The sequence below is a fragment of the Marmota monax genome, unplaced genomic scaffold (assembly GCF_021218885.2).
Source record: "Marmota monax isolate L192 unplaced genomic scaffold, Marmota_monax_Labrador192_F-V1.1 WCK01_AAM20220418_F8-fsc00001, whole genome shotgun sequence".
NCBI lineage: Eukaryota > Metazoa > Chordata > Mammalia > Rodentia > Sciuridae > Marmota > Marmota monax.
Genome location: NW_026693777.1, coordinates 26,230,688 through 26,255,768, shown reverse-complemented (window position 1 = coordinate 26,255,768; position 25,081 = coordinate 26,230,688). Strand labels below are relative to the sequence as shown.

General features: G+C 35.3%; 2 protein-coding genes across 5 annotated transcripts in view; one reads left to right on the top strand and one right to left on the bottom strand.

Moving 5' to 3' along the window:
• Window positions 1-12: 12 nt before the first annotated feature.
• Jkamp (JNK1/MAPK8 associated membrane protein) lies at window positions 13-16,736 on the top strand. 2 transcript variants are annotated; one of them, XM_046461090.2, is made up of 7 exons: window positions 13-145; window positions 2,013-2,104; window positions 2,665-2,819; window positions 8,032-8,238; window positions 10,712-10,893; window positions 13,407-13,483; window positions 15,846-16,736. In XM_046461090.2, exons 1-7 carry the CDS (start codon window positions 142-144, stop codon window positions 16,062-16,064), a joined length of 936 nt encoding a protein of 311 aa, XP_046317046.1. In that variant the 5' UTR covers window positions 13-141; the 3' UTR covers window positions 16,065-16,736. The 2 variants fall into 2 exon arrangements, with proteins under 2 accessions (XP_046317046.1, XP_046317047.1); XM_046461091.2 differs by having other exon boundaries at window positions 31-145; window positions 2,031-2,104.
• Ccdc175 (coiled-coil domain containing 175) overlaps window positions 16,567-25,081 on the bottom strand; it is a 66,491-nt gene continuing 57,976 nt past the window's right edge. For all 3 annotated transcript variants that reach the window (XM_046461094.2, XM_058584618.1, XM_058584619.1), the window contains 4 exons: window positions 23,797-23,840; window positions 21,680-21,842; window positions 17,251-17,379; window positions 16,567-16,693 (listed from right to left, as the gene is read on the bottom strand). In XM_046461094.2, coding sequence (XP_046317050.1) covers window positions 17,282-17,379; window positions 21,680-21,842; window positions 23,797-23,840 — 305 coding nt within the window. In that variant the 3' untranslated portion in view covers window positions 16,567-16,693; window positions 17,251-17,281. The remainder of the gene's footprint in view (window positions 16,694-17,250; window positions 17,380-21,679; window positions 21,843-23,796; window positions 23,841-25,081) is intronic.

The window sequence follows — 25,081 nt, the reverse complement described above, 5'->3', positions numbered from 1 at the left end:
AGGAAGTGTGGGCGGGGCTTCTGGCGGTCGCCCGGGTTACCAGGAGGCGGAGCCGTCAAGGCTGCTGTAGCCCGGATGTCCGAGTGCCCCTGTCGCCTCCACTGATCCCGGAGCTACTTGAAGCAAACCTTCCAGCGGTCAATGGGTGAGTGGTCGACGGGATTTGGAAGAGTTTATTTTAGTCCCGGCTTTTTTCCTACGCAGTCGGCTCCGGTATGGCTGCGGATGGGCAGCCATCTATAGCGGCTCATTCTCTCCCTGGTTCCCACCTGCCATGGGGCCGGGCCCTGGACACCTCCTGGGGTTGGGTGGTGTCTGCTCCTGACAGGCTGCAAGGGGGCGCGGGCTGTTATCGGGGGGAAGGCCCAGCCTTTTGTTGTTCTGTATGAAATGTCACTTCAGTCCCTTTGTGTAATGCGGAGGAAATGCATTAATGAATTAAGAGCGCGGGCGTTAGAACAGAACAACAGTAAAGGAGCAGAAGCTAATTACTGCATAGATTAATATCTCCTGCTTCATTCTCCGCGCTTTAAGTTTATAGGGTCCTTCACAGACAGACCGTTGGGGGGAAAAATCTTCTAAAATTTTAACCATTGTTCAGTAAAGGAAATTAAAGGGGAAATTGAACAGACTTTTGGAGCCTGGGTTTTGTTTGGTAGATGGTGAGCTGTTGCTTTCAGTTTATCGTACAGGATATTTCAGGTCTTGGATCTCGAGAAACATTAGATTATGTACCTTCAAGAAGAATTACTAAGCATTTACTAGATATAAAGCCCTTGCAGAAGCTTCCAATTCTTTAACTTTTGCCTTCTTGAAACATTTATTTTCATGTATTTAGAATCCTGTAATTGATTATAGTTGCCTATTTTAAAAAGCGACAAAGAAGCTCATGTGTTTACAAAACTAAGTCCAATATTTGATAAAATCAAAAATACTAAACTTGAGACATTTTACCTAGTGTCTTTTCTGTTTATTTTTCAGCAGCAGCAGGAGAAATAAATGGAATTTGAAAGGTGAAAAGGCCTTTAGATAAGGCAGTCTCAATTGTGAAATCATGAAGAATTTGGGAAAAGATTGTTCTAGTCATAAAATGCATTATTTTCCAAATCAATTCACATTTATACCATAGTTGATTTGGATTTATTCCACATTAGGCTATAGGTTCTTAGAAAGCAGGGACTCTGTCATGCTTCTCTGTGGACCTTTAGTGGCCCTTAACTAGTGAAAATGATTTCAGTACGTGTTTATTCAAAGAATAAGCTAGTGCATGAAGGGAATCAGATGTCACGTATGAAAAACTCCTCCAACAATTTTTCCTGGTGGATGAGATCCAAGATGATCTGTAGGTCCTAAGTTTTTTGGTAAAGAAGACTTATTTCCCTCCCACCTACTCCCCACTCCCACCCCTACCCCCACCCCACCCGCACCAGCTTTGAGTTCAGGGATTTGATTCTAAGGCACTTGTTCCCAAATTTTGGTCAGAGGCCCAATGATGACCTTGGTGAAATTTTCGCCTGTCCTCAAAAAAATGATAAAAGCTAGGACAATATAGGAATTTTTTTTTTTATTGAGGTGAATGTATTTACTCTCAAAGGTTTACCCTCTATTCTGAAATTGTCCTTTTTGCTATTAAAATGTGTTGTTATGAACAAAGATTATAATAGATTGTATGTGCTTAATTCCTGAACTGGGTACAATAAAAAGTGATGATCCTTTATGAGTCTTGTTTTTTGTAAAAAAAAAAAAAAAAAAAAAAAAAAAAAAATATATATATATATATATATATATATATATATATATATATATGAGCAAGGTTTGAATTTAACTTTCTGCAGTGCCACAGCGTAAAAGGGAAAAATTAAAAAATAAATGCATCAGGAGATTTGTCTAATACATGTCATTTTAAAAATCAAAACTATGTTGCCATATATCTGCCAAATCCTTCGCTATTATTGCATTATTTTTTTATAATCACAAAAGATGTTACTATACTGGCGTTTGTTTTTAAAAAGCTGTCGATATTCAACCAGCATGCCTTGGACTTTATTGTGGGAAGACCCTATTATTTAAAAATGGCTCAACTGAAATATATGGAGAATGTGGGGTAAGTCTTATGTTCGCATGTTATTTCATTTGTAAAAATCTATTTGCTTTTGAAATATTTTCCCATGTTTAATCTTTTTTCTTAAATATACTCAGAAAAGATTATGGAGGTATTAATAAAATCCTTGTTCATACTTTCATGTTGAGATTTTTAATGTATTACATCTTTCTTGATAGTCACAGGTATTTTTTTAAAAATTATAATTTTACAGTAAATTCTAATTACTTTTTAAATGCTTTAGTACAGTGACTTGTACAGTAATATAACTTCAGACAATTTCTCTGCAAATTTTTTTACACGATGTTAAAAGTTAGATTTTTAATTAAATGGTAACTATTTAGTAACAAAATAAAAGGAACCCTTTATGAGAATTTTAAAGACATAGCACATAAGATGAGGCTTCTTTTTATTCACTTGGACACTTTAAAAAATTTTTAAATAGCTGCACATACAAAGCAACTGTATTAAACTAAAATATATCTTATAGAATGATTTTTTTGGGGGGTGTTAATATTCTAAAGTACTGTCTGTACATAAAATATGGCTTTTATATATTGTAGGTATGCCCAAGAGGACAGAGAACAAATGCACAGAAGTATTGTCAGCCTTGCACAGAATCTCCAGAACTTTACGATTGGCTCTATCTTGGATTTATGGCTATGCTTCCTCTTGTTTTACACTGGTTCTTCATCGAATGGTACTCTGGGAAAAAGAGGTTAGCTCATTCTATGATTGTTTCTGGATGCACCAATGTTGGAATATTTATTTATTTATTTTGGTGGTAGAAATTGAACTCAAGGCCTTGCACATGTTGAGCACATGCTCAACCCAGTTTTCATTTAGAAGAATAATTACACTTTTTCTGTTGTTTTTAAAGGTGATAAGCCTGTTTTTCTTTATATTCTGATTAAACTTTACTATAGCAAGAAACTTAATGACAGGAGCATCTGATCGAGAAATGAGAGCTGAGGGTGACATTAGAAAGAAGGACTACATGCCTTATTAAGGAACTCTCTTTTATTTTACTGAAGGACTATTTTTTTTCTCAAAAATAATTCTTATTGTGTCTTTTTTTTTTTTTTATACTGGGGATTGAATTCAGGGGCACTTGACCTTGCGCCATATCCCCAGCCCTGTTTTGTATTTTATATTTAGAGACAGGGTCTCACCAAGTTGCATAGCACCTCACTTTTGCTGAGGCCCACTTTGAACTTGGAATCCTCCTGCCTCAGCCTCCCAAGCTGTTTATTGTGTCTTATCTTCTTAAAAAAAAAAAAAACTGTTTATGATTACAAGCTGTTTATTGTTCTATATAAAATACCTTGTAGTTTAATTTAGTGCTAATAATCTAGTATAATGTAGTTAAAAATGGTATTGCTATAACCTAATTATAAAAATTCATATCATTAAGACAACAAATTTATTGAGTAGTGTAGTTTATGTTTGGAAGATCAGGGGAGGAGATGAAGGACAATGATATGGCTTCTAGTGATAATCTTGTGGGAAGACAAATGTATGCATAATTATAATCACTGTTAGAAATATAATAAAATAGTTATTTTTAAAAATTTTTTAGTTGTTGATGGCTCCTTATTTTTAATTTATTTATTTATATGTGATGCTAAGAATCAAACCCAGTGCCTCACACATGCTAGGCAAACACTTTACCACTGAGCTATAACCCTAGTCCCTAAAAGAGTTAAATGTAATGAAAATTATAAACAAAATTCTCTAGAGTCACAGAAAATGGAAAGATAATTGTACCTGATGGAATCTGAAATATTTCAGAGTAGGTAAAAAGACAGTATGAATAATGGCATGGAAGTATGAAATGTGGGATCTGAGGTGGTCAAAGTATGGGTTGCAAATGAAAGAAAGGTAATATAAAGGAGAGTGGGAAAAGGAGGTTGAGGCCCAAATATGCAGATTCTTGATAAGGATGTGAACTTTATTCTACTAAAATAGGAAGCCAAATTCTTCCTTAGTATGTTTCTGCTCTACTGATTTTCCTTTAACTCCTCCAGCTTCTCAGGACTTTTCCTACTTTATGTCTTTCCTCTCCTTGAACCCCCTTTACTCAGCCTGAGAAGTATGGAAGCGAAAAGGAGCATCTGATCGAGAAATGAGAGTTGAGGGAAACATTAGAAAGAAGGACTGCATGAGGCTAGAATATAAAGATGTTTGGGACTGTTGGAGTCCTAGGAACTGAATAAAAGCAGAACTCATCTTGAAGGATACACTCTTTTCCAGATAGTGAAATGTGTTCTCATCCAACATTGGTACAGGAGAATTTAAAGAAATTTAGCATGGCGGGGAATTGTCAAAGGTGCTGGTGAGGAGTGTTTTTCCTGAAAGCCAGAAGAGATTCTGAAGTACAGTCACATACTGCTTAAAAGCAGGGATATGTTCTGACACTGTTAGACACTTTTATCATTGTGCAGACAACAGGACAGCTTCGAGATAAGTAAGCAACACAATCTTACGGGATCACTATCTCATTTGTGGTCCTTCCTTGACTGCAGCGTTACTAGCAGTGCATAACTGTGGTTTCATAGAGGGAATTTTAGAATTGGCCTTCACGTTGTAAAGATCACATAGGTGACTGCAGATGGATTTGAACGAACACCATGACACCATCAAAGAGGATATTTAAGTAATAGCAAGAAGCCGGGCATGGTGGCCCATGCTGGTTGCAAGTTTGAGTTTGGTCTTAGCAATTTAGCAAGACCCTGTCACAAAATAAACAATCAAAAAGGTCTAGGGATGTGGCTCAGTGGTAAGGCACTCCTGGGTTCAATCCTCAGTACCAAAAACAGGAAGAAAGGGAAGGAGGGAGAGAGGAAGGAAGGAAGAGAGGAGGATAGGCAAGAAATAATAAGTTTGGGATTTCTGTCTCTAATGTTTTCCCCTTTGTAAAATGGTCTAGGAGTTCTGCTTCTAACAGTGTTGGCTCATTAGGGGTTTCAAGTGACCCTTGTAAAATAACAGAGGTCCAGAAAGGCCTTACTATTTTATATATTGCTAGTCTCACCAGAGGTAGGGGGAATCTCTGAGAATTCTTCTTTTTTAAAAAACAGAAACTCACACTGGATGACAGGCTGGGAGCAGAGTGATAAAGCAGGTAGTTGGAATGAGAGTGTCTCAGTCCATTTGAGCTGCTATGACATAATACCTTATGTAATTTATAAACAACAGAACTATATTGCTCACAGATCTGGAGGCTGGGAAATTCCAGATCAAGGCTCACTCTGTTTCACAGATGGTACCTTCTTACAGTGTGCTCACTTAGTAGAAGGGACAAACATGTTCCCTCAGACCTCTTTTATAAGGGGACTAATGCCCTGAGGGCTCCACCCTCATTACCTAATTATTTCTTAATGTCTCTACTTCCTAATTCTGTTGCATTGTCTCTACTTCCTAATTCTGTTGCATTGGGTTTAGGTTTTAGCATATGAATACTGGGGCACATAAACATTCATACCATAGCAAGAAAGTTAAATCACATATTTAAAAACCAATTGGTAGATGTAACAAATAATATATTTGTGCCCCCCAAAGGACTGTAGATAATGGATTTGAATTATAGGATAGATAACTGTTACCTCTGTAATTCTTTTTTTTTTATATATATATTTTAGTTGTAGTTGGACACAATACCTTCATTTTATTTATTTATTTTTATGGGTGCTGAGGATGGAACCCAGCACCTTGCAGTAGGGGAGCAACTGCAGCCCCTACCTCTGTAATTCTTAAAAGAAATAAAGGATGCAGTCAGAAAGCTGCCCAGTCATCAAGAGATTATCAGAAAAGTGGATTAGAGGAAACAAAGGAACTTCTTAAAATGAAGATGTACACTTGCCATGTTAAAGCAAGGTGATCAGCAGCTTAAACAGTTAAAGATAGTGGATTAGAAAAATTACATATCAAGAAATAATGGAATGTAGTGCTAAGAGGGAAGGAGATAGAAAATATGAAATATGTTAAATGGTACTGAGCACAGCCAGGTGCAATAGCTCATGCCTGTAATTTCAGCAACTTGGGAGGTTGAGGCAGGAGGATCATAAGTTCAAAGTCAGCCTCAGCAACTTAGTGAGACCCTAAACAAATTAGTGAGATCCTGCCTCAAAATAAAAAAATAAGTCTACTGCTGAGCCACAACCTCAGCCCCTTCGTCTGTAATTCTTAAAGAAACAAAGGATGCATGGTGGTCAATGCTGGTTGCAAGTTTGAGGTTGGCCTCAGCAATTTACCCAGGAGTGTTTTACAGCAACATCCCCAGACCTTTTTTATTGTTTGAGGCAGGGTCTTGCCAAATTGCTGAATGTAGCTGGCATTATTATTAAACTGCTGTGTTAATGTTCTTTTTTGTGCTTTTCTATATAAATGTATTTTTCATCAGAATGTTTTGGTTTAATGATATTCCATATATAATATTATTTTATTTTTAGAATTTTAAAAAATTGTTGGCATTCATTTTGATGGATATTTTTTTTTGTAAAAGTATAATAGAAAAGTGTGTTACAAGCCAGATGCAGTGGCATACACCTGTAATCCCAGAAGCTTGGGAGGCTGAGGCATGAGGATCCTGAGTTCAAAGCCAGCCTCAGCAACTTATTGAGAACCTGTCTCAAAACTCTGAGGATCATTATAGATTTCATTTGATTCCTGTGATTGGCATGTCCCTTATAGGATCTTGGAAAATATACTTATGAAGTTGCCCCAGGAGAGACTGGCTCCTTGGAGGCAGAAGACTATAAAGACCATATAGAGATGAATTATGTATGAAACTTTTTATAGCAGGAGTGGCATGGCAAGTTAGTTGGGTGAAAGAAATGCATATTCAATAAAATGCTGTTTCTGAGACAATTGGATTTCCATATGGGACTATCTAAAGTTAGATCCTACACAAAAATCTATTCTGGTGAGTTAGAGATTGACATATGAAAAGCAGAACCTTAAAAATTTTAGAAGAAAACATAGGATAATATTTTCTTATATTGGGATGTAGAAGTATTTGAATAAAGTATTTAAATTGCTGAAGCATTTAACAACCTCTTTGTTAAAAAAATTATCAAAGACAATTGTATTAAAATTTTGAACATGTTCATAAAGATCACAAAGAAAGTGAAAATTGAGCCCACAAACTGAGAGGAAGACATTTGCAACATGTTTAACTAAAGTAGATAAATCATGGTACTGTCACACAGTGGAATCTTACACAGAAGTGAAAATGCTTGAAGCTTTGCTGTGAGCAATGCCATGGACAAATCTTGGAAATGTAATTTTGAATGGGAAAAAAAGCCCAAAGACTCACATATGATTTAAATGAGCCAAACTGAACAGAGTAATCTTGAAACACTAATGTAATTGGGATGAAAACTATTTAGAAAAAAAAAAAAACAATTTAGTATAATGGATACCACTAGGAGTGTGGAATGGGGAGGAACTAAGAAATAGTTATAAGTTGTTGAGCGTGTTTTAGTTGCTGGGTTAAACAGTGGGCTCTCAGTGTTTATTACATTGTTATACCTTATAACTGACACGTTACATATCATCTTCTATGTACTTATTAAGGTAATTTAAAATGATGCATAGATAACTACAAAAATTTAATAACAATTTGGCAGCATAATAAAAATATAAAGTAGATACCTAATTTCTGCTCTTCTGTTACACCTTTAAATAATATTAGCATAGTATCCTCTGGGATATGAATATCCTTTTTCAGAAAATAAGGGAACACTCTTCTCAAGTAGTTTTCTTATATGTTTGGCTTTTCTGATCTCTTTAGAAGATTTTTTAGTTTTAGGATCTTGCAGTGAAATTTTTTTTTTCTAGAATCAAAATCTTGAAACATGTACTTTGTTTTATTAAAGCCATCTCAATATTGAAATTTTTCTGGAAATCATGCCTCTCTGTTTTTCTAGCTCCAGTGCACTTTTCCAACATGTCACTGCATTATTTGAATGCAGTATGGCAGCTATCATCACCTTACTTGTGAGTGATCCTGTCGGTGTTCTTTATATCCGTTCATGTCGAGTATTGATGCTTTCTGATTGGTACACTATGCTTTACAACCCAAGTCCAGATTATGTTACCACAGTACACTGTACTCATGAAGCTGTCTACCCACTGTAAGTATTTATTTAGACTTAAGGTCAGTTAAAAAACTCTGAGGATCATTATAGGTTTCATTTGTTTCAACAGATTGAACATTATAAAAACAGCTTCTAGGTACTGGGGAAGATATATTGAAATTATTTCTTTTCTCTTAGAGCATACAGAGTGTTATAGGAGGAAATATAAATAAATCTCAGTATAATAGAAGGGAAAGCATTTTTATATTGTTGTTGAAATATATATAAGTACTTCTAAAATAAGATTTATATGTTTCCTAGAGTTTTTTTTTAAGAGTTATAAGGAAAAAATTTGATGCAGAGATGCAGTGTCTGAAATACAAGAGTATATGCTTTGAAGATAAAAATGTTAGGTTTGAATTCTGAGTTTGACAGCTGTTATGTTAGCACAGCATGTTAACAGCCTCTAGTAATCTCAGGTTTCCCATTGGTGAAATGGCAAAACCATTATGCGAGAATTAAATGAATCCATACATATTTGCCTTCCACGGCACCTAAATGTAGTTGGCATTATTAGACTGCTTGAGTTAATGTTCTTTTTGTGCTTTTCTAAATAAATGTAATTTTCATCATAATGTTTTGGTTTAATGATATCAAATTAGTAAAATTCCATATATAATATTATTTTATTTTTAGAATTTTTATAAATTGTTGGCATTCATTTTGATGGATTATTCTTTTTTTTTGTAAAAGTATAAAGAAAAGTGTTACAAGCCAGGTGCAGTGGCATAAGCCTGTAATACCAGAGGCTTGGGAGGCTAAGACATGAGGATCATGAATTCAAAGCCAGCCTCAGAAACTTAGTGAGACCATGTCTCAAAATTAAAAATCTGTATATAAAAAAGGGATGGGGATATGGCTCAGTGGTTAGGAACCCCTAGGTTTAATTCCAGGTACAAAAAAACAAAAGAAAAGAAGCAAAGTGTGTTACTTTGTTCTCTTAACTGTAGCAAATTTCTATTACATAATATGTTCAATGAAATTTGTCCTTTTGATCAAGTTCTTAATATTAAAGTGTCAAAAACCTACATATGCATATGTGTAAAAAGGTGAAACAAGATACAGATGTAGCAATATGAAAATCATCTTTTCCACTGCCAACCTGTATAAATAAAAGACTGATAATGTCCTCTTTCATTCACTATTTCATAGGGTTACAACCCTGAACTTCAGATATTCTCTTGTTATATGCTATCCTGAGGACTTGCAGAATTTAACCTAGTCCTATTTAGGAAACTTAAGAACTGATTGGTTATCACATTTAAATAAGATATGTAGTTACTTATTTAAAATAAAATCAGACTCATTTACTACTAGTCATATGTATGGTATTTATTATAGAAATATCAGATTAGAAGAGAGACAGCAACAAGATACTCCCAGCCCTCATTCTGCACCCATGATAGACACTTCTAATTTCAAACTCTATTGGCTCTCAAAAATTAGTGGGGATAAAAAAGTCAAGTCGAATTGCAGAATTTTGTTAATTTTGGGTGAGCCACAATGAGTGGCATTATAAAATTATGCGATAAAAATGCAAACATACCAGCTATGCCAGGTGAAAAGTCAAGGTAATTAATTCAATTATAGGTTATTATTTAAGAGACCTCATGGCTTGTCATCTGCCTATCAAGCTAGTTATACACTGTAGAATATTCTCCAGGAAAATCAAAGCACTGTTTTACTGCTTTCTCTTGTTCTATTGTTTTGTTAATAAAATTAATTCAGAGTTACTTTAAGGTAAATAATAATATAGTAAACAAAACAAAAACCTTAAATAAGGGGAGGGTTGAACAATAGAGGCATGTATTTTACAAGCTTTGTTGGTTTGCTTTTGATTTTATTCTTAGATGACTGAATTTGAAAATATGTAAAATGCAAGTCAAATAACTCCATATTTTCCGAACTACTTATCTATATCATAATTAAAAATATTTACATCTGTTTTTGTTTCCATTGAATTTTAATATTTATTTTTTAATACATGAAATTGTACATGATATTAGGTACCTCATGACGTCTCTATACATATGTACATCATGTGATGCATTTTTAATGTCTGCACAATATTCCAGCATGAATATACTATAGAATTAACCAGTTTTCTATTGTCGAGTATTTATTTTCTTCCCGAGTTTTCTTTTTTATAAGTGACTCAATAAAAACATTTATACATAAGGTTTATTTTGTGTATCCTGGGTTGTTTCCCTTTGATAAATAAATAAGTAAATTTGCTAGGTCAAAGACTATAAAATAAAATTTTTAGGATTTTTGATGCATATTTCCAAAATGCCAGGAAAGAAACCAGTGTACACTTGTATGTTGGCCAACCTTCTGCAATCTGAATATCTGATGGGTAGACTTACTATACTTTTTAAACCTGTTTTAGAATCTTTGATTTTAAAATATCAAGGACAAAAACACCTTTAAACATATTTTGATGGTACACATTCCCGATTATATCTTACAGGTACACCATTGTATTTATCTATTATGCATTCTGTTTGGTATTAATGATGCTGCTTCGACCTCTTCTGGTGAAGAAGATTGCATGTGGGTTAGGGAAGTCTGATAGATTTAAAAGTATTTATGCTGCACTGTACTTCTTCCCAATTTTAACTGTGCTTCAGGCAGTTGGCGGAGGCCTTCTATGTAAGTATGATGAGGAAAGGTAATGATATTTATTTATTATTATGTGTAATAAACAGTGTTTTTTCTTAATTTTGTAGCTTTTTTTAAGCTCATTTTTTAATCCTTAAAAAGAAGCTTTAGTGTGTGTGTGTGTGTGTGTGTGTGTACACACACACATATATAGTGATTCTGGGGATTGAACTCAGGGCTTCATGTATGCTAGGGAAGGATAATAGCCCAGTGGAAGATGAACTGTCAGAGGAGGGGAGCCTGGGAGATCAGTTAAGAGATGATTGCAGTAAGCCAAGAATGACTGTCTGACCTAAGGCAGAAAAGTACTGGGAATGAGGAGCTATTTAAGAGGAGGGAATAACACATTGAATATAGGGGCTAAAGGAATGGATGAGACTAGGATAAAGTAGCCTTCTTAGTTGCTGGTGGGTGGATAAACAGTGAACATTAGAGGAAACAAATACGGTGGTAGATGTGAATTCAGTATCCAAAAGGTTACAGGTAGTAGTGTTTTCCAGTCTGGAATTTGGGAGAGCTACCTAAGCTGGAAAGAGTTAAGAATTGGCAGCCCTCAATTTCCTCTGCCTTAGATTTTTGGTGCTATTATGCTTAAGCTCTTGGTTATGAAATGGAGGAAAGAGAGAGGCTGTGAAAGGCAGGAAAAGGTTTGGAAACCCACAGAGACTGCCAAACACCATTGCTTTCTATATCACAGCTGCCTATATTGAAAAAATTTGCTTTTTCACACTGAATGGTTTTTACTCATTTTGTTAACAGGCCACCACTCGGAACACATTTAAGGGAAAGATCAAGGTGTTAATATTCCTTTGCACTAAGTATAAACTTAGGCAGTCTGCTGAGAATAGTCACAGAGGGCTTTTACCAACTCAATTTTATAATGTTGGAAAAAAATTAAATATTTTTTGGTTCATAGAGGATATAATGAGTCTGAGCAAAGTAGAACAGCAGGATGCTTCTTATAGCTATGACACCTGGGGATTGAGGTCCAGAGAGAAATGTACTGGGAGCGATTGGAACACTGTCAGTTACAAACTTTTACCTGTTTGGAAGTATTATCAAAGCTGGCTTTTAAGTATGATCTGCTTCTGACTCATGAGGGAAACCTGCATGCAGATTCCCAGGCCCTATCCCAGATCTAGGTTCATACAGTCTCAGACCTAGGTTCATAGTTTTACACACTAGGGTTTAAAGACCACTTTGATTCCTGCCACCAGCCAAGTACCTCACTCTATCCCCTTCCTTAAAACTTCCTCTTCTTCCTTTTTACCTCATATGGCTTTTTACTGCACAGTCTTAAAATTTGTATCATTAGCAACATCCTTTAGCTTCTTATGAATTAAATGGTATTGGGTTTTGTTTTTGTTTTTGTTTTTGTCATGACTGTTTGAGGACCCAGTCACTGTATCCTGAAAAGTTCTAACTGTCAAACAAGTCATTCAGCTCTTTAGTAAACTGAAATAAGCCCTGTATGGATAGTTCAGCATCAGCATCCTGAATTAACATTTGCAATTGTTCCAAATGAATTGTAGAATGGTTAATAGCTTCCTAAATTAAAGTAATTTTTAGGGATCTGGGGTTGTGGCTCAGTGGTAGAGCACTCGTCTAGCATGTGTGAGGTCCTGGGTTCGATCCTCAGCATCACATAAAAAATAAATAAATAAATATATAAAGGCTTAAAAAAAATAAAGTCATTTTAAAATAATTATACAAAAATAATTCATAGTATATTTTTAATTTGTTTTTGTGTGTTCTAAATTTCAAAGAGTGCTAGTGTTGTGTAGGAAAAATTTTGCTTAAAATATTACTGTACTGAACGTGGAGTAGAAATTTCAAAAATTTATTACTATAATGCTGAAAGATCTATTAACCCTTTGAAATTTATTGGTAAATGAACTTTTCTAAAAACTAATTAAAGCTTATGTAGCTAAAGATAATCTTTCTCAACCAATGCTCCCCTTCTGGGCCACAAAGCACAGAAAATTGTTTGAGTAACTATTTTCTCAATTCTCCCAAGTTTAGTATATAACTGGTACCATTCCAGATGCACAGGAGGAATTTAATTCTTTTCATTCAATGGATGCCTTAGGCAGTGATCTTTCAAAGCTGGACCAAGGATAGGTATTGCATTTCTAAGGGATTAGAAAAAAATCAAAAGATTTTTATTCATTGATATGTGCGAATCATATGACATTCAAATGTTAGTGTCTGCAAAGTTTTCTTGGAACACAGACATGCCCATTTACTTATATATTATCTATGACTGTTTTCCAGCTACAACTGTATAGTTAGGTAATTAAAACAGAGTCACACTTGCCTTTCCAGCAAAGCCAAAAGTGTTGCAGAAAAGGGTTGCTGATCCCTGTCTCAGGACATTGGGACTCAAATCTCACAGAACTAGTTGAAAAAGAATGTGACCTAGGGAGAATTATACTGAATTTATTGGATGGTTTATTCAGAAATCTGTTTAATTTCCAACAATAATACTGATGCTTGTCTTTCAGATTATGCCTTCCCATATATTATATTAGTGTTATCTTTGTTCACTCTGGCTGTATACATGTCGGCTTCTGAAATAGAGGTAGGAAATGTTTTTTTCCTTTGTTAAAGATACTGTAAAACAAATCTGACAATAAAATAGTACATATGATGTGATAAGGTACAACTAATTGTTTCAGTAATCCTTGGCTAATTGGTGTCATTGGTAGCTTTTAGATTGTTATCTAAGTTTCTGGAAGGCTGTGTGTGCTGCTCCATTATGTTTCCTTGGGAAATTGGTGACATAGTAAACATTTCCCTATTCCAGCACAGTGAAAAAAAATCATTTCACATAATTTACTCACATAGCAACCATTTAACTATCAAAATGTTGGAACTTAACACTATTTTGAGAGAAATATAAAAGTGCTTTGCTGCTGCATGTTGAATTAATTTTAAAACTTTATTATGCATTCTATAATCTATGTTTTCTCACTCTTTATTCACACTTTGTCCTATAAAGTCTATAATATTTTGGTGATTTGGAAATCACAATGATAGACAAACTAGTTCTGATTCTGTTTCCTTTTTTGAGACATTGTTTTTGTGCCTTAAACTTTCTGATATTTCAGTGGAAGACCATTGTTATAAGGAACTCTATTTTTGTTATTTTTAATTTTATACTTGTTTGTATTTTCAGAATATTTTTGACCATAAAAGCATATTTTGACTAATTTATAGGTTGATGGAATAGAATAGAATATTCTATGTCTTCATATATTTAAAATTTTCTATTTTTAAAGAACTAAGCTATTGTCAACCAAAAATTGAGAAGAGTGTATTTGACTCTTTAAATTGGGAAAATTGTATTAATTAAAATTTTAATTATTTTTTCCACAATATTTGTTCACATACAATCTTCTGAAATTTTCTTTCTAAAATAATTGCCTGGATGTCTTCTGATTATTTTTTAATATGTCACATTTAAATGATTGCTATCAAATACCTGTCTCTCATTTAAGAACTCTATTTTGAGGCTAAACCCTAAAGGAATAAAGGTATAAGGTCTTAGACTCTTCCATCCTGTGCTTGCTGATGTAGTATCTGTGATCTGTCTTAAACTGCTCATGACAGTGGATAAGAAATGTGCTTTTTCATGGTTTGTAGCATAAAAAAGACCAAAGAAAATAAGTTGTTAACTATTTTTGAGTGGTACATTAATGAAAAAATGGTGGTGGGTGCTAGAAATCATAGTAGCTTTCAGGTAGAGTAATAGCAAAAGAACTTCTGATAGTGACTATTCAGTTGTTCCCATTTGTAGGCTATCCTCATTTCTCATTTGTAATATTTAATCATTGTTTCATTAAGATTAATCAAAGAAGATAGGACATTAGTTTTTTTTTTTTTTCGGGGGGGGGGGGTGGAGGGCGACTACCAGGATTGAACTCATGGGCACTCAGCCACTGAGCCACATCCCCAGCCCTATTTTGTGTTTTATTTAGAGACAGGGTCTCAGTGAGTTGCTAGTGCTTCACTGGTGCTGTAGCTGGCTTTGAACTCTCAATCCTCCTGCCTCAGTCTCCGAGCTGCTAGGATTACAGGCATGTGCCACCACACTGTGTAGAAAGTTATTTTTGACACGTTTATCAAATGCAGGGAAAGGTTCTAGGGAAGAGATTTTGAATATTTAAATAAAATGAGGTTTTTGAATTTTTATTTGTTCTTCATAGTGAAGAATTAGCTATACATTTCTAAATTAGCTTCAGACTATAATTCTCTGACCCTGTGACTCTCTCCTATGTCAAATGTTCACATACTTTAATTGGTCCTCTACATATGAATCAGAAATAGGGAACTGAATCAAGGAAAGAATCTAGTTCTAGGTGAGTTGATAAGTCATGTAATGATAAAGAGAAAGTTGGTGACTAACCCTTTATAAATTGTATATCAGTGTGTTTATTAGCACATTTAGATGCTTCTTTCATAGGAATTTGATCCTTCCAGTTTCTGCAGACTGTAGAACATGATTAAAAATTAAAAGAAAGTTATATTTACGCGTCATTTCTGCTGTCTTCTAATGGTTCAGGCAGCAGCCTCCAGGATTGCTTGAGGCTGAGGGAGTTGCGTTTATGTACCTCCTATCCCACCTATAAACTCATAGCTACAGTGGATCAGGGCAAGAAGAAAGCACATGGTATGGGATTCCTCTTTCTAGTTCATATCTTCTATGAAATACCACAGTCCCTTCTAGAAGGGAGCTAATTGTGATGTAGACTTCAGTGCTTTTATAACTGAAGGAAACCTCAAGTTCCTCATCTGTAAAATGAATGGGTAAACCAGGTGACTCATTAAGTCCTTTTTAACTCAAATATTATATTATATGACTTGGTTTGAAAACGAACTATTTAGCCGATTCATCCTGATAATCTGTATTTCTATTTTCTCTGTTTTATAAAATTATATAGAACTGCTATGATCTTCTGGTCAGGAAGAAAAGACTAATTGTTCTCTTCAGCCACTGGTTACTTCATGCCTATGGGATAATCTCCATTTCCAGAGTGGATAAGCTTGAGCAAGATCTACCCCTTTTGGCTTTGGTACCTACACCAGCCCTTTTTTACTTGTTCACTTCAAAATTTACAGAACCTTCACGGATACTCTCAGAAGGAGCTAATGGACATTGAATATAAAATGCCAAAAAACCCAAAAAGTGTTCTTAACAAAGAATAAAGAAATTTAATAAAAATGCATTAGAATTATTCTGTCACACATGGGAACAAGATTGTCAGTCAGTCTATCTTAATGTTTGTTTTTGTTTGTTTGTTTGGTTGGTTTTGTTTTTGACTTAACAGACTTTATGGTTAGACATGGAAAATATGAAATACCATAATACTCTGTTGCATAGTATAATACTATCTACCACACTAGAAGCCTAAACTAAACTTCTGAGGAAGTTTCAGCTGTTCTTAGAGCGTAATCATGTTTCTGTGTACTTGGTAGCAAATGTTTCTGTGTACTTGGTAGCAATGGCCTGTTCAATTTTTAGTAAGAAAAACTTTAATAAGTATAATCAGAAATCCCTAGCAGTGACATAATTGTGCATGCCTGTTGTGTTTCAATTTGTTTTTCACCTATAATGGGTTACAAAGACAAACATATTTGTGGGGTCTGACAGCAAATGTGGAAATAAAGTATTGTTTTTTGTTATCTATTTATTTTCACCAATACAGTATTTTGATAATACAGAAATAGAGCATAATTTATGTAACAGGTTTTCTGTTTATAATTTGAAGACACATTCAGATTATTGTTCCTGTAAAGAAAATAATAAAAAGCTTAACTACAAAAAACTCAAATGTTCTGAAATTTGTTTTTTACCACACTAATTATAGAAATAATTAAAATGTTATATAGTAAATTTAGTCTCTTCCCAAATGAATAAGTAATATAGTCATATATTTCTTATATCTTACTATCTTGTATCTTTATCATCCTTTTTTTGTTGATCCTGAGACACATCTTCTTGCATTGTGACATTTCTGAATTAGGATACATCTTATAACTGACAGCTTCTCAGATTTAATTAAACCCAGAATGTAAACGGTTTTTCTGTGGTTGGTTTTTGTTAGGTATACAGTGATGTTTATCCTCTGAAGGCTTCAAGAGACTCATGGTCTAAGCCATGGAAGCAAAATAAAATATTTAGCACTTATAATCTGGCTATGCTCCATTTATATTGTTTAGAAGGTCTTCACTGATTCTGCCAGTATGTGGGATTTGACTATTACATCTCAAACTTAGAACACTTCTATTAACAGTTACAAAATATGAAAATAAGTGCACTCATTTCTCCTGTGGTTTTGTTTTTACCTTTCAAATTCATAGCAGTTGTGTCCTTCAGTTATTTTGAGAAGTACTTCTTTGTTAATGCCTTTTCCCTAGGACATTCAGGTGTTGTTTGGAAATGGACTCTTTTTTTATGCTTTAGTTTCTTCTTTTCTGTAGGAATAAAAATAAAATTTTAAATTCTATTTGCATTTCATATAGGTTTGGTGATTATTAGTGTACATTAAAATCCCGAGTTGCCCAAAGAATCCTCCACTGGAAAATTATGTAACTGGATATATGGGGGGGTTACATGAATCTGATTACCAGGACTATATCTTCAGGTCCCACTATATGTGAGGCCATTTTAACAATCACCTTTTCAGATATCCTGTTCTAACAGAAAAATATCTGTGCAAAAGGAGAAATCATGCAAGAAATTATTACAAGTCCTCAGAGGCAAAGAATTCATGAATACGTAATATCTGTGTTTTAGATTTGATTTCATAAACCCAAGACAATTGGAATTCAGAGTCACTATGGTTGTTGATGTTACTAAGTAATTTGAAAAATGTGATCATTGAATACAAAACAAATTTCCTAGCTCAGCGATGTTAAGTTTCAATTTAGGAGTTTATAGCATATTACCTTTCTTGCTGCTTAGTGTATGGTAATAATTTTGCAAATCAGTTCTGAATACTTTAAAAGTCAAAATATTATATTGATTCATTTGGGTCAATTGATAAATTTAGTAACTGCATTGTTATACATTTGTCTAAATGTATTGGTTTGTAAGACATTGAAACCTCAGGAGAAGTTTTTAAACTTCTTCGACCTCCAGACATTCATGTTGAATTGGTTTGGGGAGCATCCTGAGCCTGGGATATTTTCAAATTTCCACCTGATTTTAACATTTGAGAATCACTGGTCTAAACTCTTCATTGTTTAGTTCCCAATTGTTCCAGAAGACCTTTGACAATTATGGGCCATATGATTTTGTTTTTTTCTCCCCCCAAATTTGATCCTCCTGTAATTAGAAAATTATAAATGGGTTCTTTCCCAGAATTAAACAATCACTAAAAGATAACTGACAGTTATATGAATGATTTTTTTGGTATTTTAATATGTCCTCTTTAAAAAGTCTTCTGGAGAGCATGTATTAAGATATTTGTTTAAATTATCTGTAACTATATGGTATACTCAAGGGCTTCGGGAATATTTTTTAAAAATTCTTTTTAACACTTTAAAAATAATCTGTATTAAATCACTATGTACTATGACTTAGGTATGTACTAAGAAATAACTTACTTATCTTTTATTTACAAGAAAGAAAAGCAAAAAGTTAATGGTCTTAGTTCTCAGAAGTCTGGCATTTAGGGATATGGCAGATGATCCCCCACTCTTTCCAACTGGCACCCCTAGCTGATCCCCATGCAGTCAAGTTACTGGCATTCTTGGCCAGCTCATGTCTATGCTACTCCTTCCAGAAGACACCTATGTGCTCCCAGCAATACTCAAAGAGATTTGCCATCCCATAGCCACATAATAGAAGAGATCCAGTTTATTCTAATCATATCCTGGCTTGTCTGATTTTCACAGGGTGTGCACTTCAAGGTTCAGGGATGAGTTTTATTCAACTTTGTCACTGCAACATCTGGTCTAGAGCCAGGCTGAGGGCACTTTAGTGAAGCCATCACAGTAGTCATAAAGGAGGGCAGGATCTACAGGGCTGCAGTAATATCTTGTGTTCCTTCGCTGGGAGAAGCCATTCAACAGGGGACATTCAAACGTTAGATTGCAGGTGGCTCAGAGATGATCAAATAATACAAGGTTCAAATTTTATTCTTACCTTCCCCAGGAAGGTGGTAGATTTCAGGGATATAATGAGTAACTTATGGGTTAAAGCTTATGTTTTAAAACTCCTGTTAATTATCACCAAATTATTTTATTACTGGGGACCCAGAGGAGCAGAAGTTAAATTAAGAAGCAGAACTGAGATTCAAACCTACACCTTCCTGCGCCCAACCCCACCCACCAGTGCCTCAGAAGCAGAGCTACATAGATCTATGGGAAGCCAGAAACTGCCTTCAGATCTCAGCTCCATCTCCAGTTTCTCAAGAGATATCTCTCTCTCTTGATTCCTCAACCAGGTTTTCTCACTCCTAGGTTCTTTCATAATTCTGTCCCACCTTCAGTACCCTCGGGATTTTATATGTATCTCTACCATACCTGATTCTCCAACTGTACCAAGGTGGGCAAGTTACATCTTAAGGGTAATTCTGCTACAGTGGTAGAGATAAGCCATTGCTACAGAGATCTCATGACTGGCAAAACCAAAAAAATATTTATTATCTGGCCTTTTACAGGAAAAGTTTGTCAACCTCTGTACTGGACTGTGAGTTCCATTTAGGTAGGGACTGTATTTGTTTATTTCACCATTGTAAACAAGATGTCTTAACAGTGCTTGGCATACAACAGGCCTCCGTAAATACTTGTAAATATAGTTTAGCATCAGCAGTAACCTGTGATGTGAAACCTAAAAAACAGGAGAATTTTCAAAGTATCTCTATATCCGATTATCAATATTTTATTGACTACAAATAGTATTGAATTTTAAAACGAAATTCTGCCAGTCAATAACCTATTGAATAAAAATATATTTTCAATAAAATGTATATTTTTTCATAAAACTGACATTCTTTTCATTTTCAGTGAAAATTTTATTTTACCTGGATGGGTCATTGTTTAACAGTTTGCTCATCATTGTGTGGCTTAGAACAAAGAAGTCAGCCTTTATTTTCCCCTTCTCAGCCTATGTGATCCTTAGGGCTTACCAGCAGAGCTCACTGTGACTCTCTCTAAGTAACCAGGGGTTGGCAACTTTTTCCTATTCAGTGCCAAATAGTGAATATTTTAGACTTGGTGGGACACATAGCCTTTCTCAGGGAGTGTGGCTATGTGTCTATAAAATGTATGGACACAGAAATTTGAATTTAATGTAGTTTTATGATGTCATGAAACATTATCATTCTTTTGGGTTCTTCCAATCATTTAAAGGTATAAAACCCACTCTTAGTTCTGGGCCCTATGAAAATAGGAGAAGGGCTGGTTTGGTCCCAGGCTATAGTATACCAACCCCTGTAGCAGACAATAGACTTGCCCAGGAATCTTCACAACATTCTTGACATCTAGAAAATGGGAAGCAACTGAGAATATGGGGAGGAGTTCAAAACTAAATATCTCCAAGCTTTAATTTTGCTAGTTTTAACAGTCTTAAATCTTACCTCGGTGTCTGGGGTTTGGTGCTGCTAATGTCAATTTGAAGACACATTTTGATTATGAGATATTCAGGTCATTGATATCTAAATTCTTTTGTCCTTCCATCTATGTCATGTGTCCTAAGTTATATATATATCAAATTTAGCTCTTTAAACTAGTTGATCTACAGTGACTGGGCTGGCCAGGCCTAGCAAAGGAAATGCAAAGAGAAGCAAAACCCACCAGGGATTCCTTATGCACTTGGACATCCCCAGGATCCCCAAGGACTATTGGAACAACTGATGGGTACATGACCCACAAAGTTCTGCACTGGCTGCTGAAACAGTGTTTCATGTTAAGCAAAGCCCCCAGAAAACAGGTTTTACCACATGCTATTTTTAATCCTATCACTTTCTCTCATTCTATTTTTATCCCATTTCATTTTCTAGAGGCTACCTTTAAGACAGTGTATTTAGTCGTTAAGCTCCTTAAAATCAAACCTGAATAACCTCATAGAGCTCTACAGTTTCCAGATGATGTTATTTTCATTCATCATCCCATCTCTCCTCTATATTCTGTTCTTCCTTCTCCCCAACTCGCTGCACCCATGTCCCACCTTTCCAGGTATCTCTGCCCCTGGGACTCTTAGATTGTGCTGGTACTAGGCTTCACCTCCATTTCCAACAGCAGCTCTAATTGGGACAGAGCTTTGGGGCCTGCAGGCTTGAAGGTGAAGCTGATACACCACTGGAGAGACTGGGCTGCTTGCTTAGAGGCAAATAAACATGTTAAAGCCTCAGAAGCCCCTGAAGCCATCACTAGATTTTTCAGAGGAGTCAACAATTACAGTTATAGTTTTCAGTGCTAAATTGAGTTCAGGAAGAAAAGGGGAAATTATATTCAATTTCTTTTGTTTAATAAGACAAGGATGTATGTAATAAGTTTAAAAAGAACTTCTCTGAAAAATATTTTTTAAGAGTGTTTTTTTAAAAAATCACAAGGAAGTAAAGACTCAATTATCTAGAGTATTCTTTTGTGTGGAAGGAGAATTGGCAAATATTTCTATACTACTGCATTCAACCTGTAAGCTAGTATCAATGTTCAACTGGGTATTTGTGACATTATTGGGGATGAGTTTACTTGGTACTCTTGCTTGCCTCTTTTGATGTTACCAGCTATAGTAAAAGATCTCTAGAAACACAAAACTGTTGCTTACTGATAAGGTCTGTTGGTAATTCCTGGTTCATAAGAGAACGCAGTTTTTCAAGATTCCCTTGTAGCCAAGAATTGATGAGCTCAATTTTTTGATCTCTGTCTTGCAGTCTTTTCATTAGATTTTCTATTTCCTGCAAGATCTCTTCACTGTTCTGCACCAGTTCCTTAAACGAGATAATAGCATTTGGGGGTATGTGAATATATTGCAACAAAATAAATAAAAACACATCCTGAATGGACTCTGTCCAAAACAAAAGGATTATACATGCAGAGTGCAATATGGGTGTGTGTGTGTAGACAGCCAATTCACAAAATTCTGTGAAAGAGCGCAGAGAAATGGTTTCTCAAATGAGAAAATTTAATGGAATGCTTACAGAGCTTGGAATTTTTAGTGGCAGTGGTGGCATTAAAAAATCAGTATAGATTGTTTCTAATCTGTGAGGTGAACAGAGAGCCTACGTCTTGGGAGCAAATCTTTACCCCTCACACATCAGATAGAGCACTGATCTCTATGTATATAAAGAACTCAAAAAGCTAAGCACCAAACAAATAACCCAATCAATAAATGGGCCAAGCACATGAACAGACACTCTCAGAAGAGGATATACAATCAATCAACAAATATATGAAAAATTGTTCATCATCTCTAGCAATTACAGAAATACAAATCAAAACTACTCTAATATTTCCTCTCACTCCAGTCAGAATGGCAGCTATTATGAAGACAAACAACAATAAGTGTTGTCGAGGACGTGGGGGAAAAGGTACACTCAGATGCTGCTGGTAGGACTGCAAATTGGTGCAGCCAATATGGAAAGCAGTATGGAGATTTTGGAATTGGGAATGGAACCACCATTTGACCCAGCTATCCCTCTCTTTGGTCTATACCCAAAGGACTTAAAAACAGCACACTACAGGGACAGCACAATCATGCTTATAGAAGCACAATTCACAATAGCTACACTAAGGAACTAACCTAGATGCCCTTTAATAGATGAATGGATAAAAAATAAATGTGGCATAAATACACAATGGAATATTACTCAGCAATAAAAGAGAATAAAATCACAGCATTTGCAGGTAAATGCATGGAGTAAGAGAAGATAATGTAAGTGAAGTTAGCCAATCCCCAAAAAACAAATGCCAAATGTTTTCTCTGATACAAGAAGGCTGATTCATAGTGGGGTAGGGAGGGGGAGCATGGGAGGAATAGATGAACTCTAGATAGGGCAGAAGAGTTGGAGGGGAAGGGAGGTAGTATGGGATTAGAAATGATGGTAAAATGTGACGGACATTATTATCCAAAGTACATGTGTAAAGACACAAATTGGTGTGAATATACTTTGTATACAACCAGAGATATGAAAAATTGTGCTCTATATGTGTAATATGAATTGTAATATATTCCGATGTCAATATAAATAAAAGCAATTAATAAAATTATTTTAAAAATTAAGTATAGAACTGCAGAGGAGGTAAAGTTTAAGAGAAAACTATAAAATCAGACAGAATCTGAGTTTTAAACTCCACCCCATTCATGATTTGGTCTTGAGCAAGTTACTTCAACTCACTCTATAGCTTCATCTCAAAAAGGGACATCAATACTTTACCCAGTGATTTAAGGGTTAAACAAGGATTTTTTTATGTCAACTTTAAGTGTTTAGAAAGGGGCAGAGCCTGGATTTAAATTCTAGCCTACTTGCCACTAAAGTGGGGAGGGGTGGAGGTGTCACATGACTGTAAAACATGAAGAGTGATGGAACTCAGAACAGACAACTTTGTCCTCAAAAAAAATGTGCTCAATTTGAGCTTGCAAGATAAAGAGAGGAAGAAAGAAGGAAGGAAAGAGAAGAGAGGAGAGGGGAGGAGGAAAGAAGGAAAGAAAAGTCTTCTCTATAACTGAGTGGTAGTATAGGAAGATAGTAAGGATTAAGATTTCATGGTGACATTTGGCACAACGGATTCATTTTGGGATGTGATGGTCACACCAGCTCTGTCACTGCCCTGTAATCTTTCTAGACACACATACACATATGCACACACATACACCTTTATTACATAAGTGAACATTTTTGGGAATCTATGTTACTATGGAGGCAATACAAAAAAAATGCTTACCTTAACTAGGGCCTGAAATTCAGCCCGCAAGTCTACATAATGTGCTGAAATAGATTAAAAATTACAATGATTACTGAAACAATTTGAACCTTTTAATAAAATTAAAGTTGTTGTTTTTGTTTTTCAAAAAGTATTTCTGTCTAAAATTCTCTATGTCCAAAATGATAGAATAACTGGATCAGACTTGCTCTGCTACTGGCTTTAAAAGACCACAGTGCAAGCAGGGGAAGGCAGTTTTGTATACAGATACAAAATGCGACACCAAGATTAGCAAACTGAATTCAGCAACAGATAAAATCAATAAAAGCCTTTGAACAAGTGGACTTTATTCCAGGAATGGGAAATTGATTTAGTAATTAGATCTCAATGGAGGCAATTTTCTCCATGAACAGCATAGCCTGAAAAATATCACGTGGGCCTCTCAGGAGCCATCTGGGCTGTGGAGGCTGGTCACATGAGCACTGTATATCTGTATGACAGACCCATTAATAGACACCCTGGATAGCACAGCCCAGGTAAGCCTCCTTGGTTGGCAACACTTTGTGTGTGTGGTCACACGTTGCTGCTGGGGAAACAAAGTGCATTCAGACAATGCCACTGGGAGAGGACCCTGGAAGCTTGTACCCGTTTCCCTCCACATCCTGCCCTGCATGCTTTTTTCCTTTGCTGATTTCACAGTGTGTTTTTCATTGTAATAACTATAACAGCCTCTGAGTTCTGTGGATCTATCTAACTAACCATCAGCCTGACGGTGGTCCTGGGGACAGCTAACCCCAAAGCTGCAAATTGCTAACATATTAAACTAAAAGCTGCAAAGTCGCTGGAAGAAATTAAAGACCTAAATAAATGGAGATATATACTCTGCTCTTCAATCAGAAGACATGATTTTGTTAAGATATCAATTCTCCTAATATTGATGTACATATTCAACACAAATCCAATTAAGATCGAAACAGGTTTCTGGGTGTGTTTGTGTATAGGCCAATGAATCGATTTCAAAACTTCTATGGAAGGACCTAAAATAGTTAAAATAGTTTTACAAGAGAAGCACAAAGGTGAACTTATATTACCTGCTTTCTAGACTGTATATGAAGCTATCATAATCTGTATAGTGTGGTATTGATACAACATTAGACATTTAGAATAAAGGAACAGACCCATAAAATTGATTTTTGAAAAAGCAAGTAGGTTAGTATAGCAGTGAAAGGATATTCTTTAAAAAAAAAAGGTGCTGAAACAACTGGATAAGCATCAGAGAAAACAATTAAGTCTTTATATGTGTGTG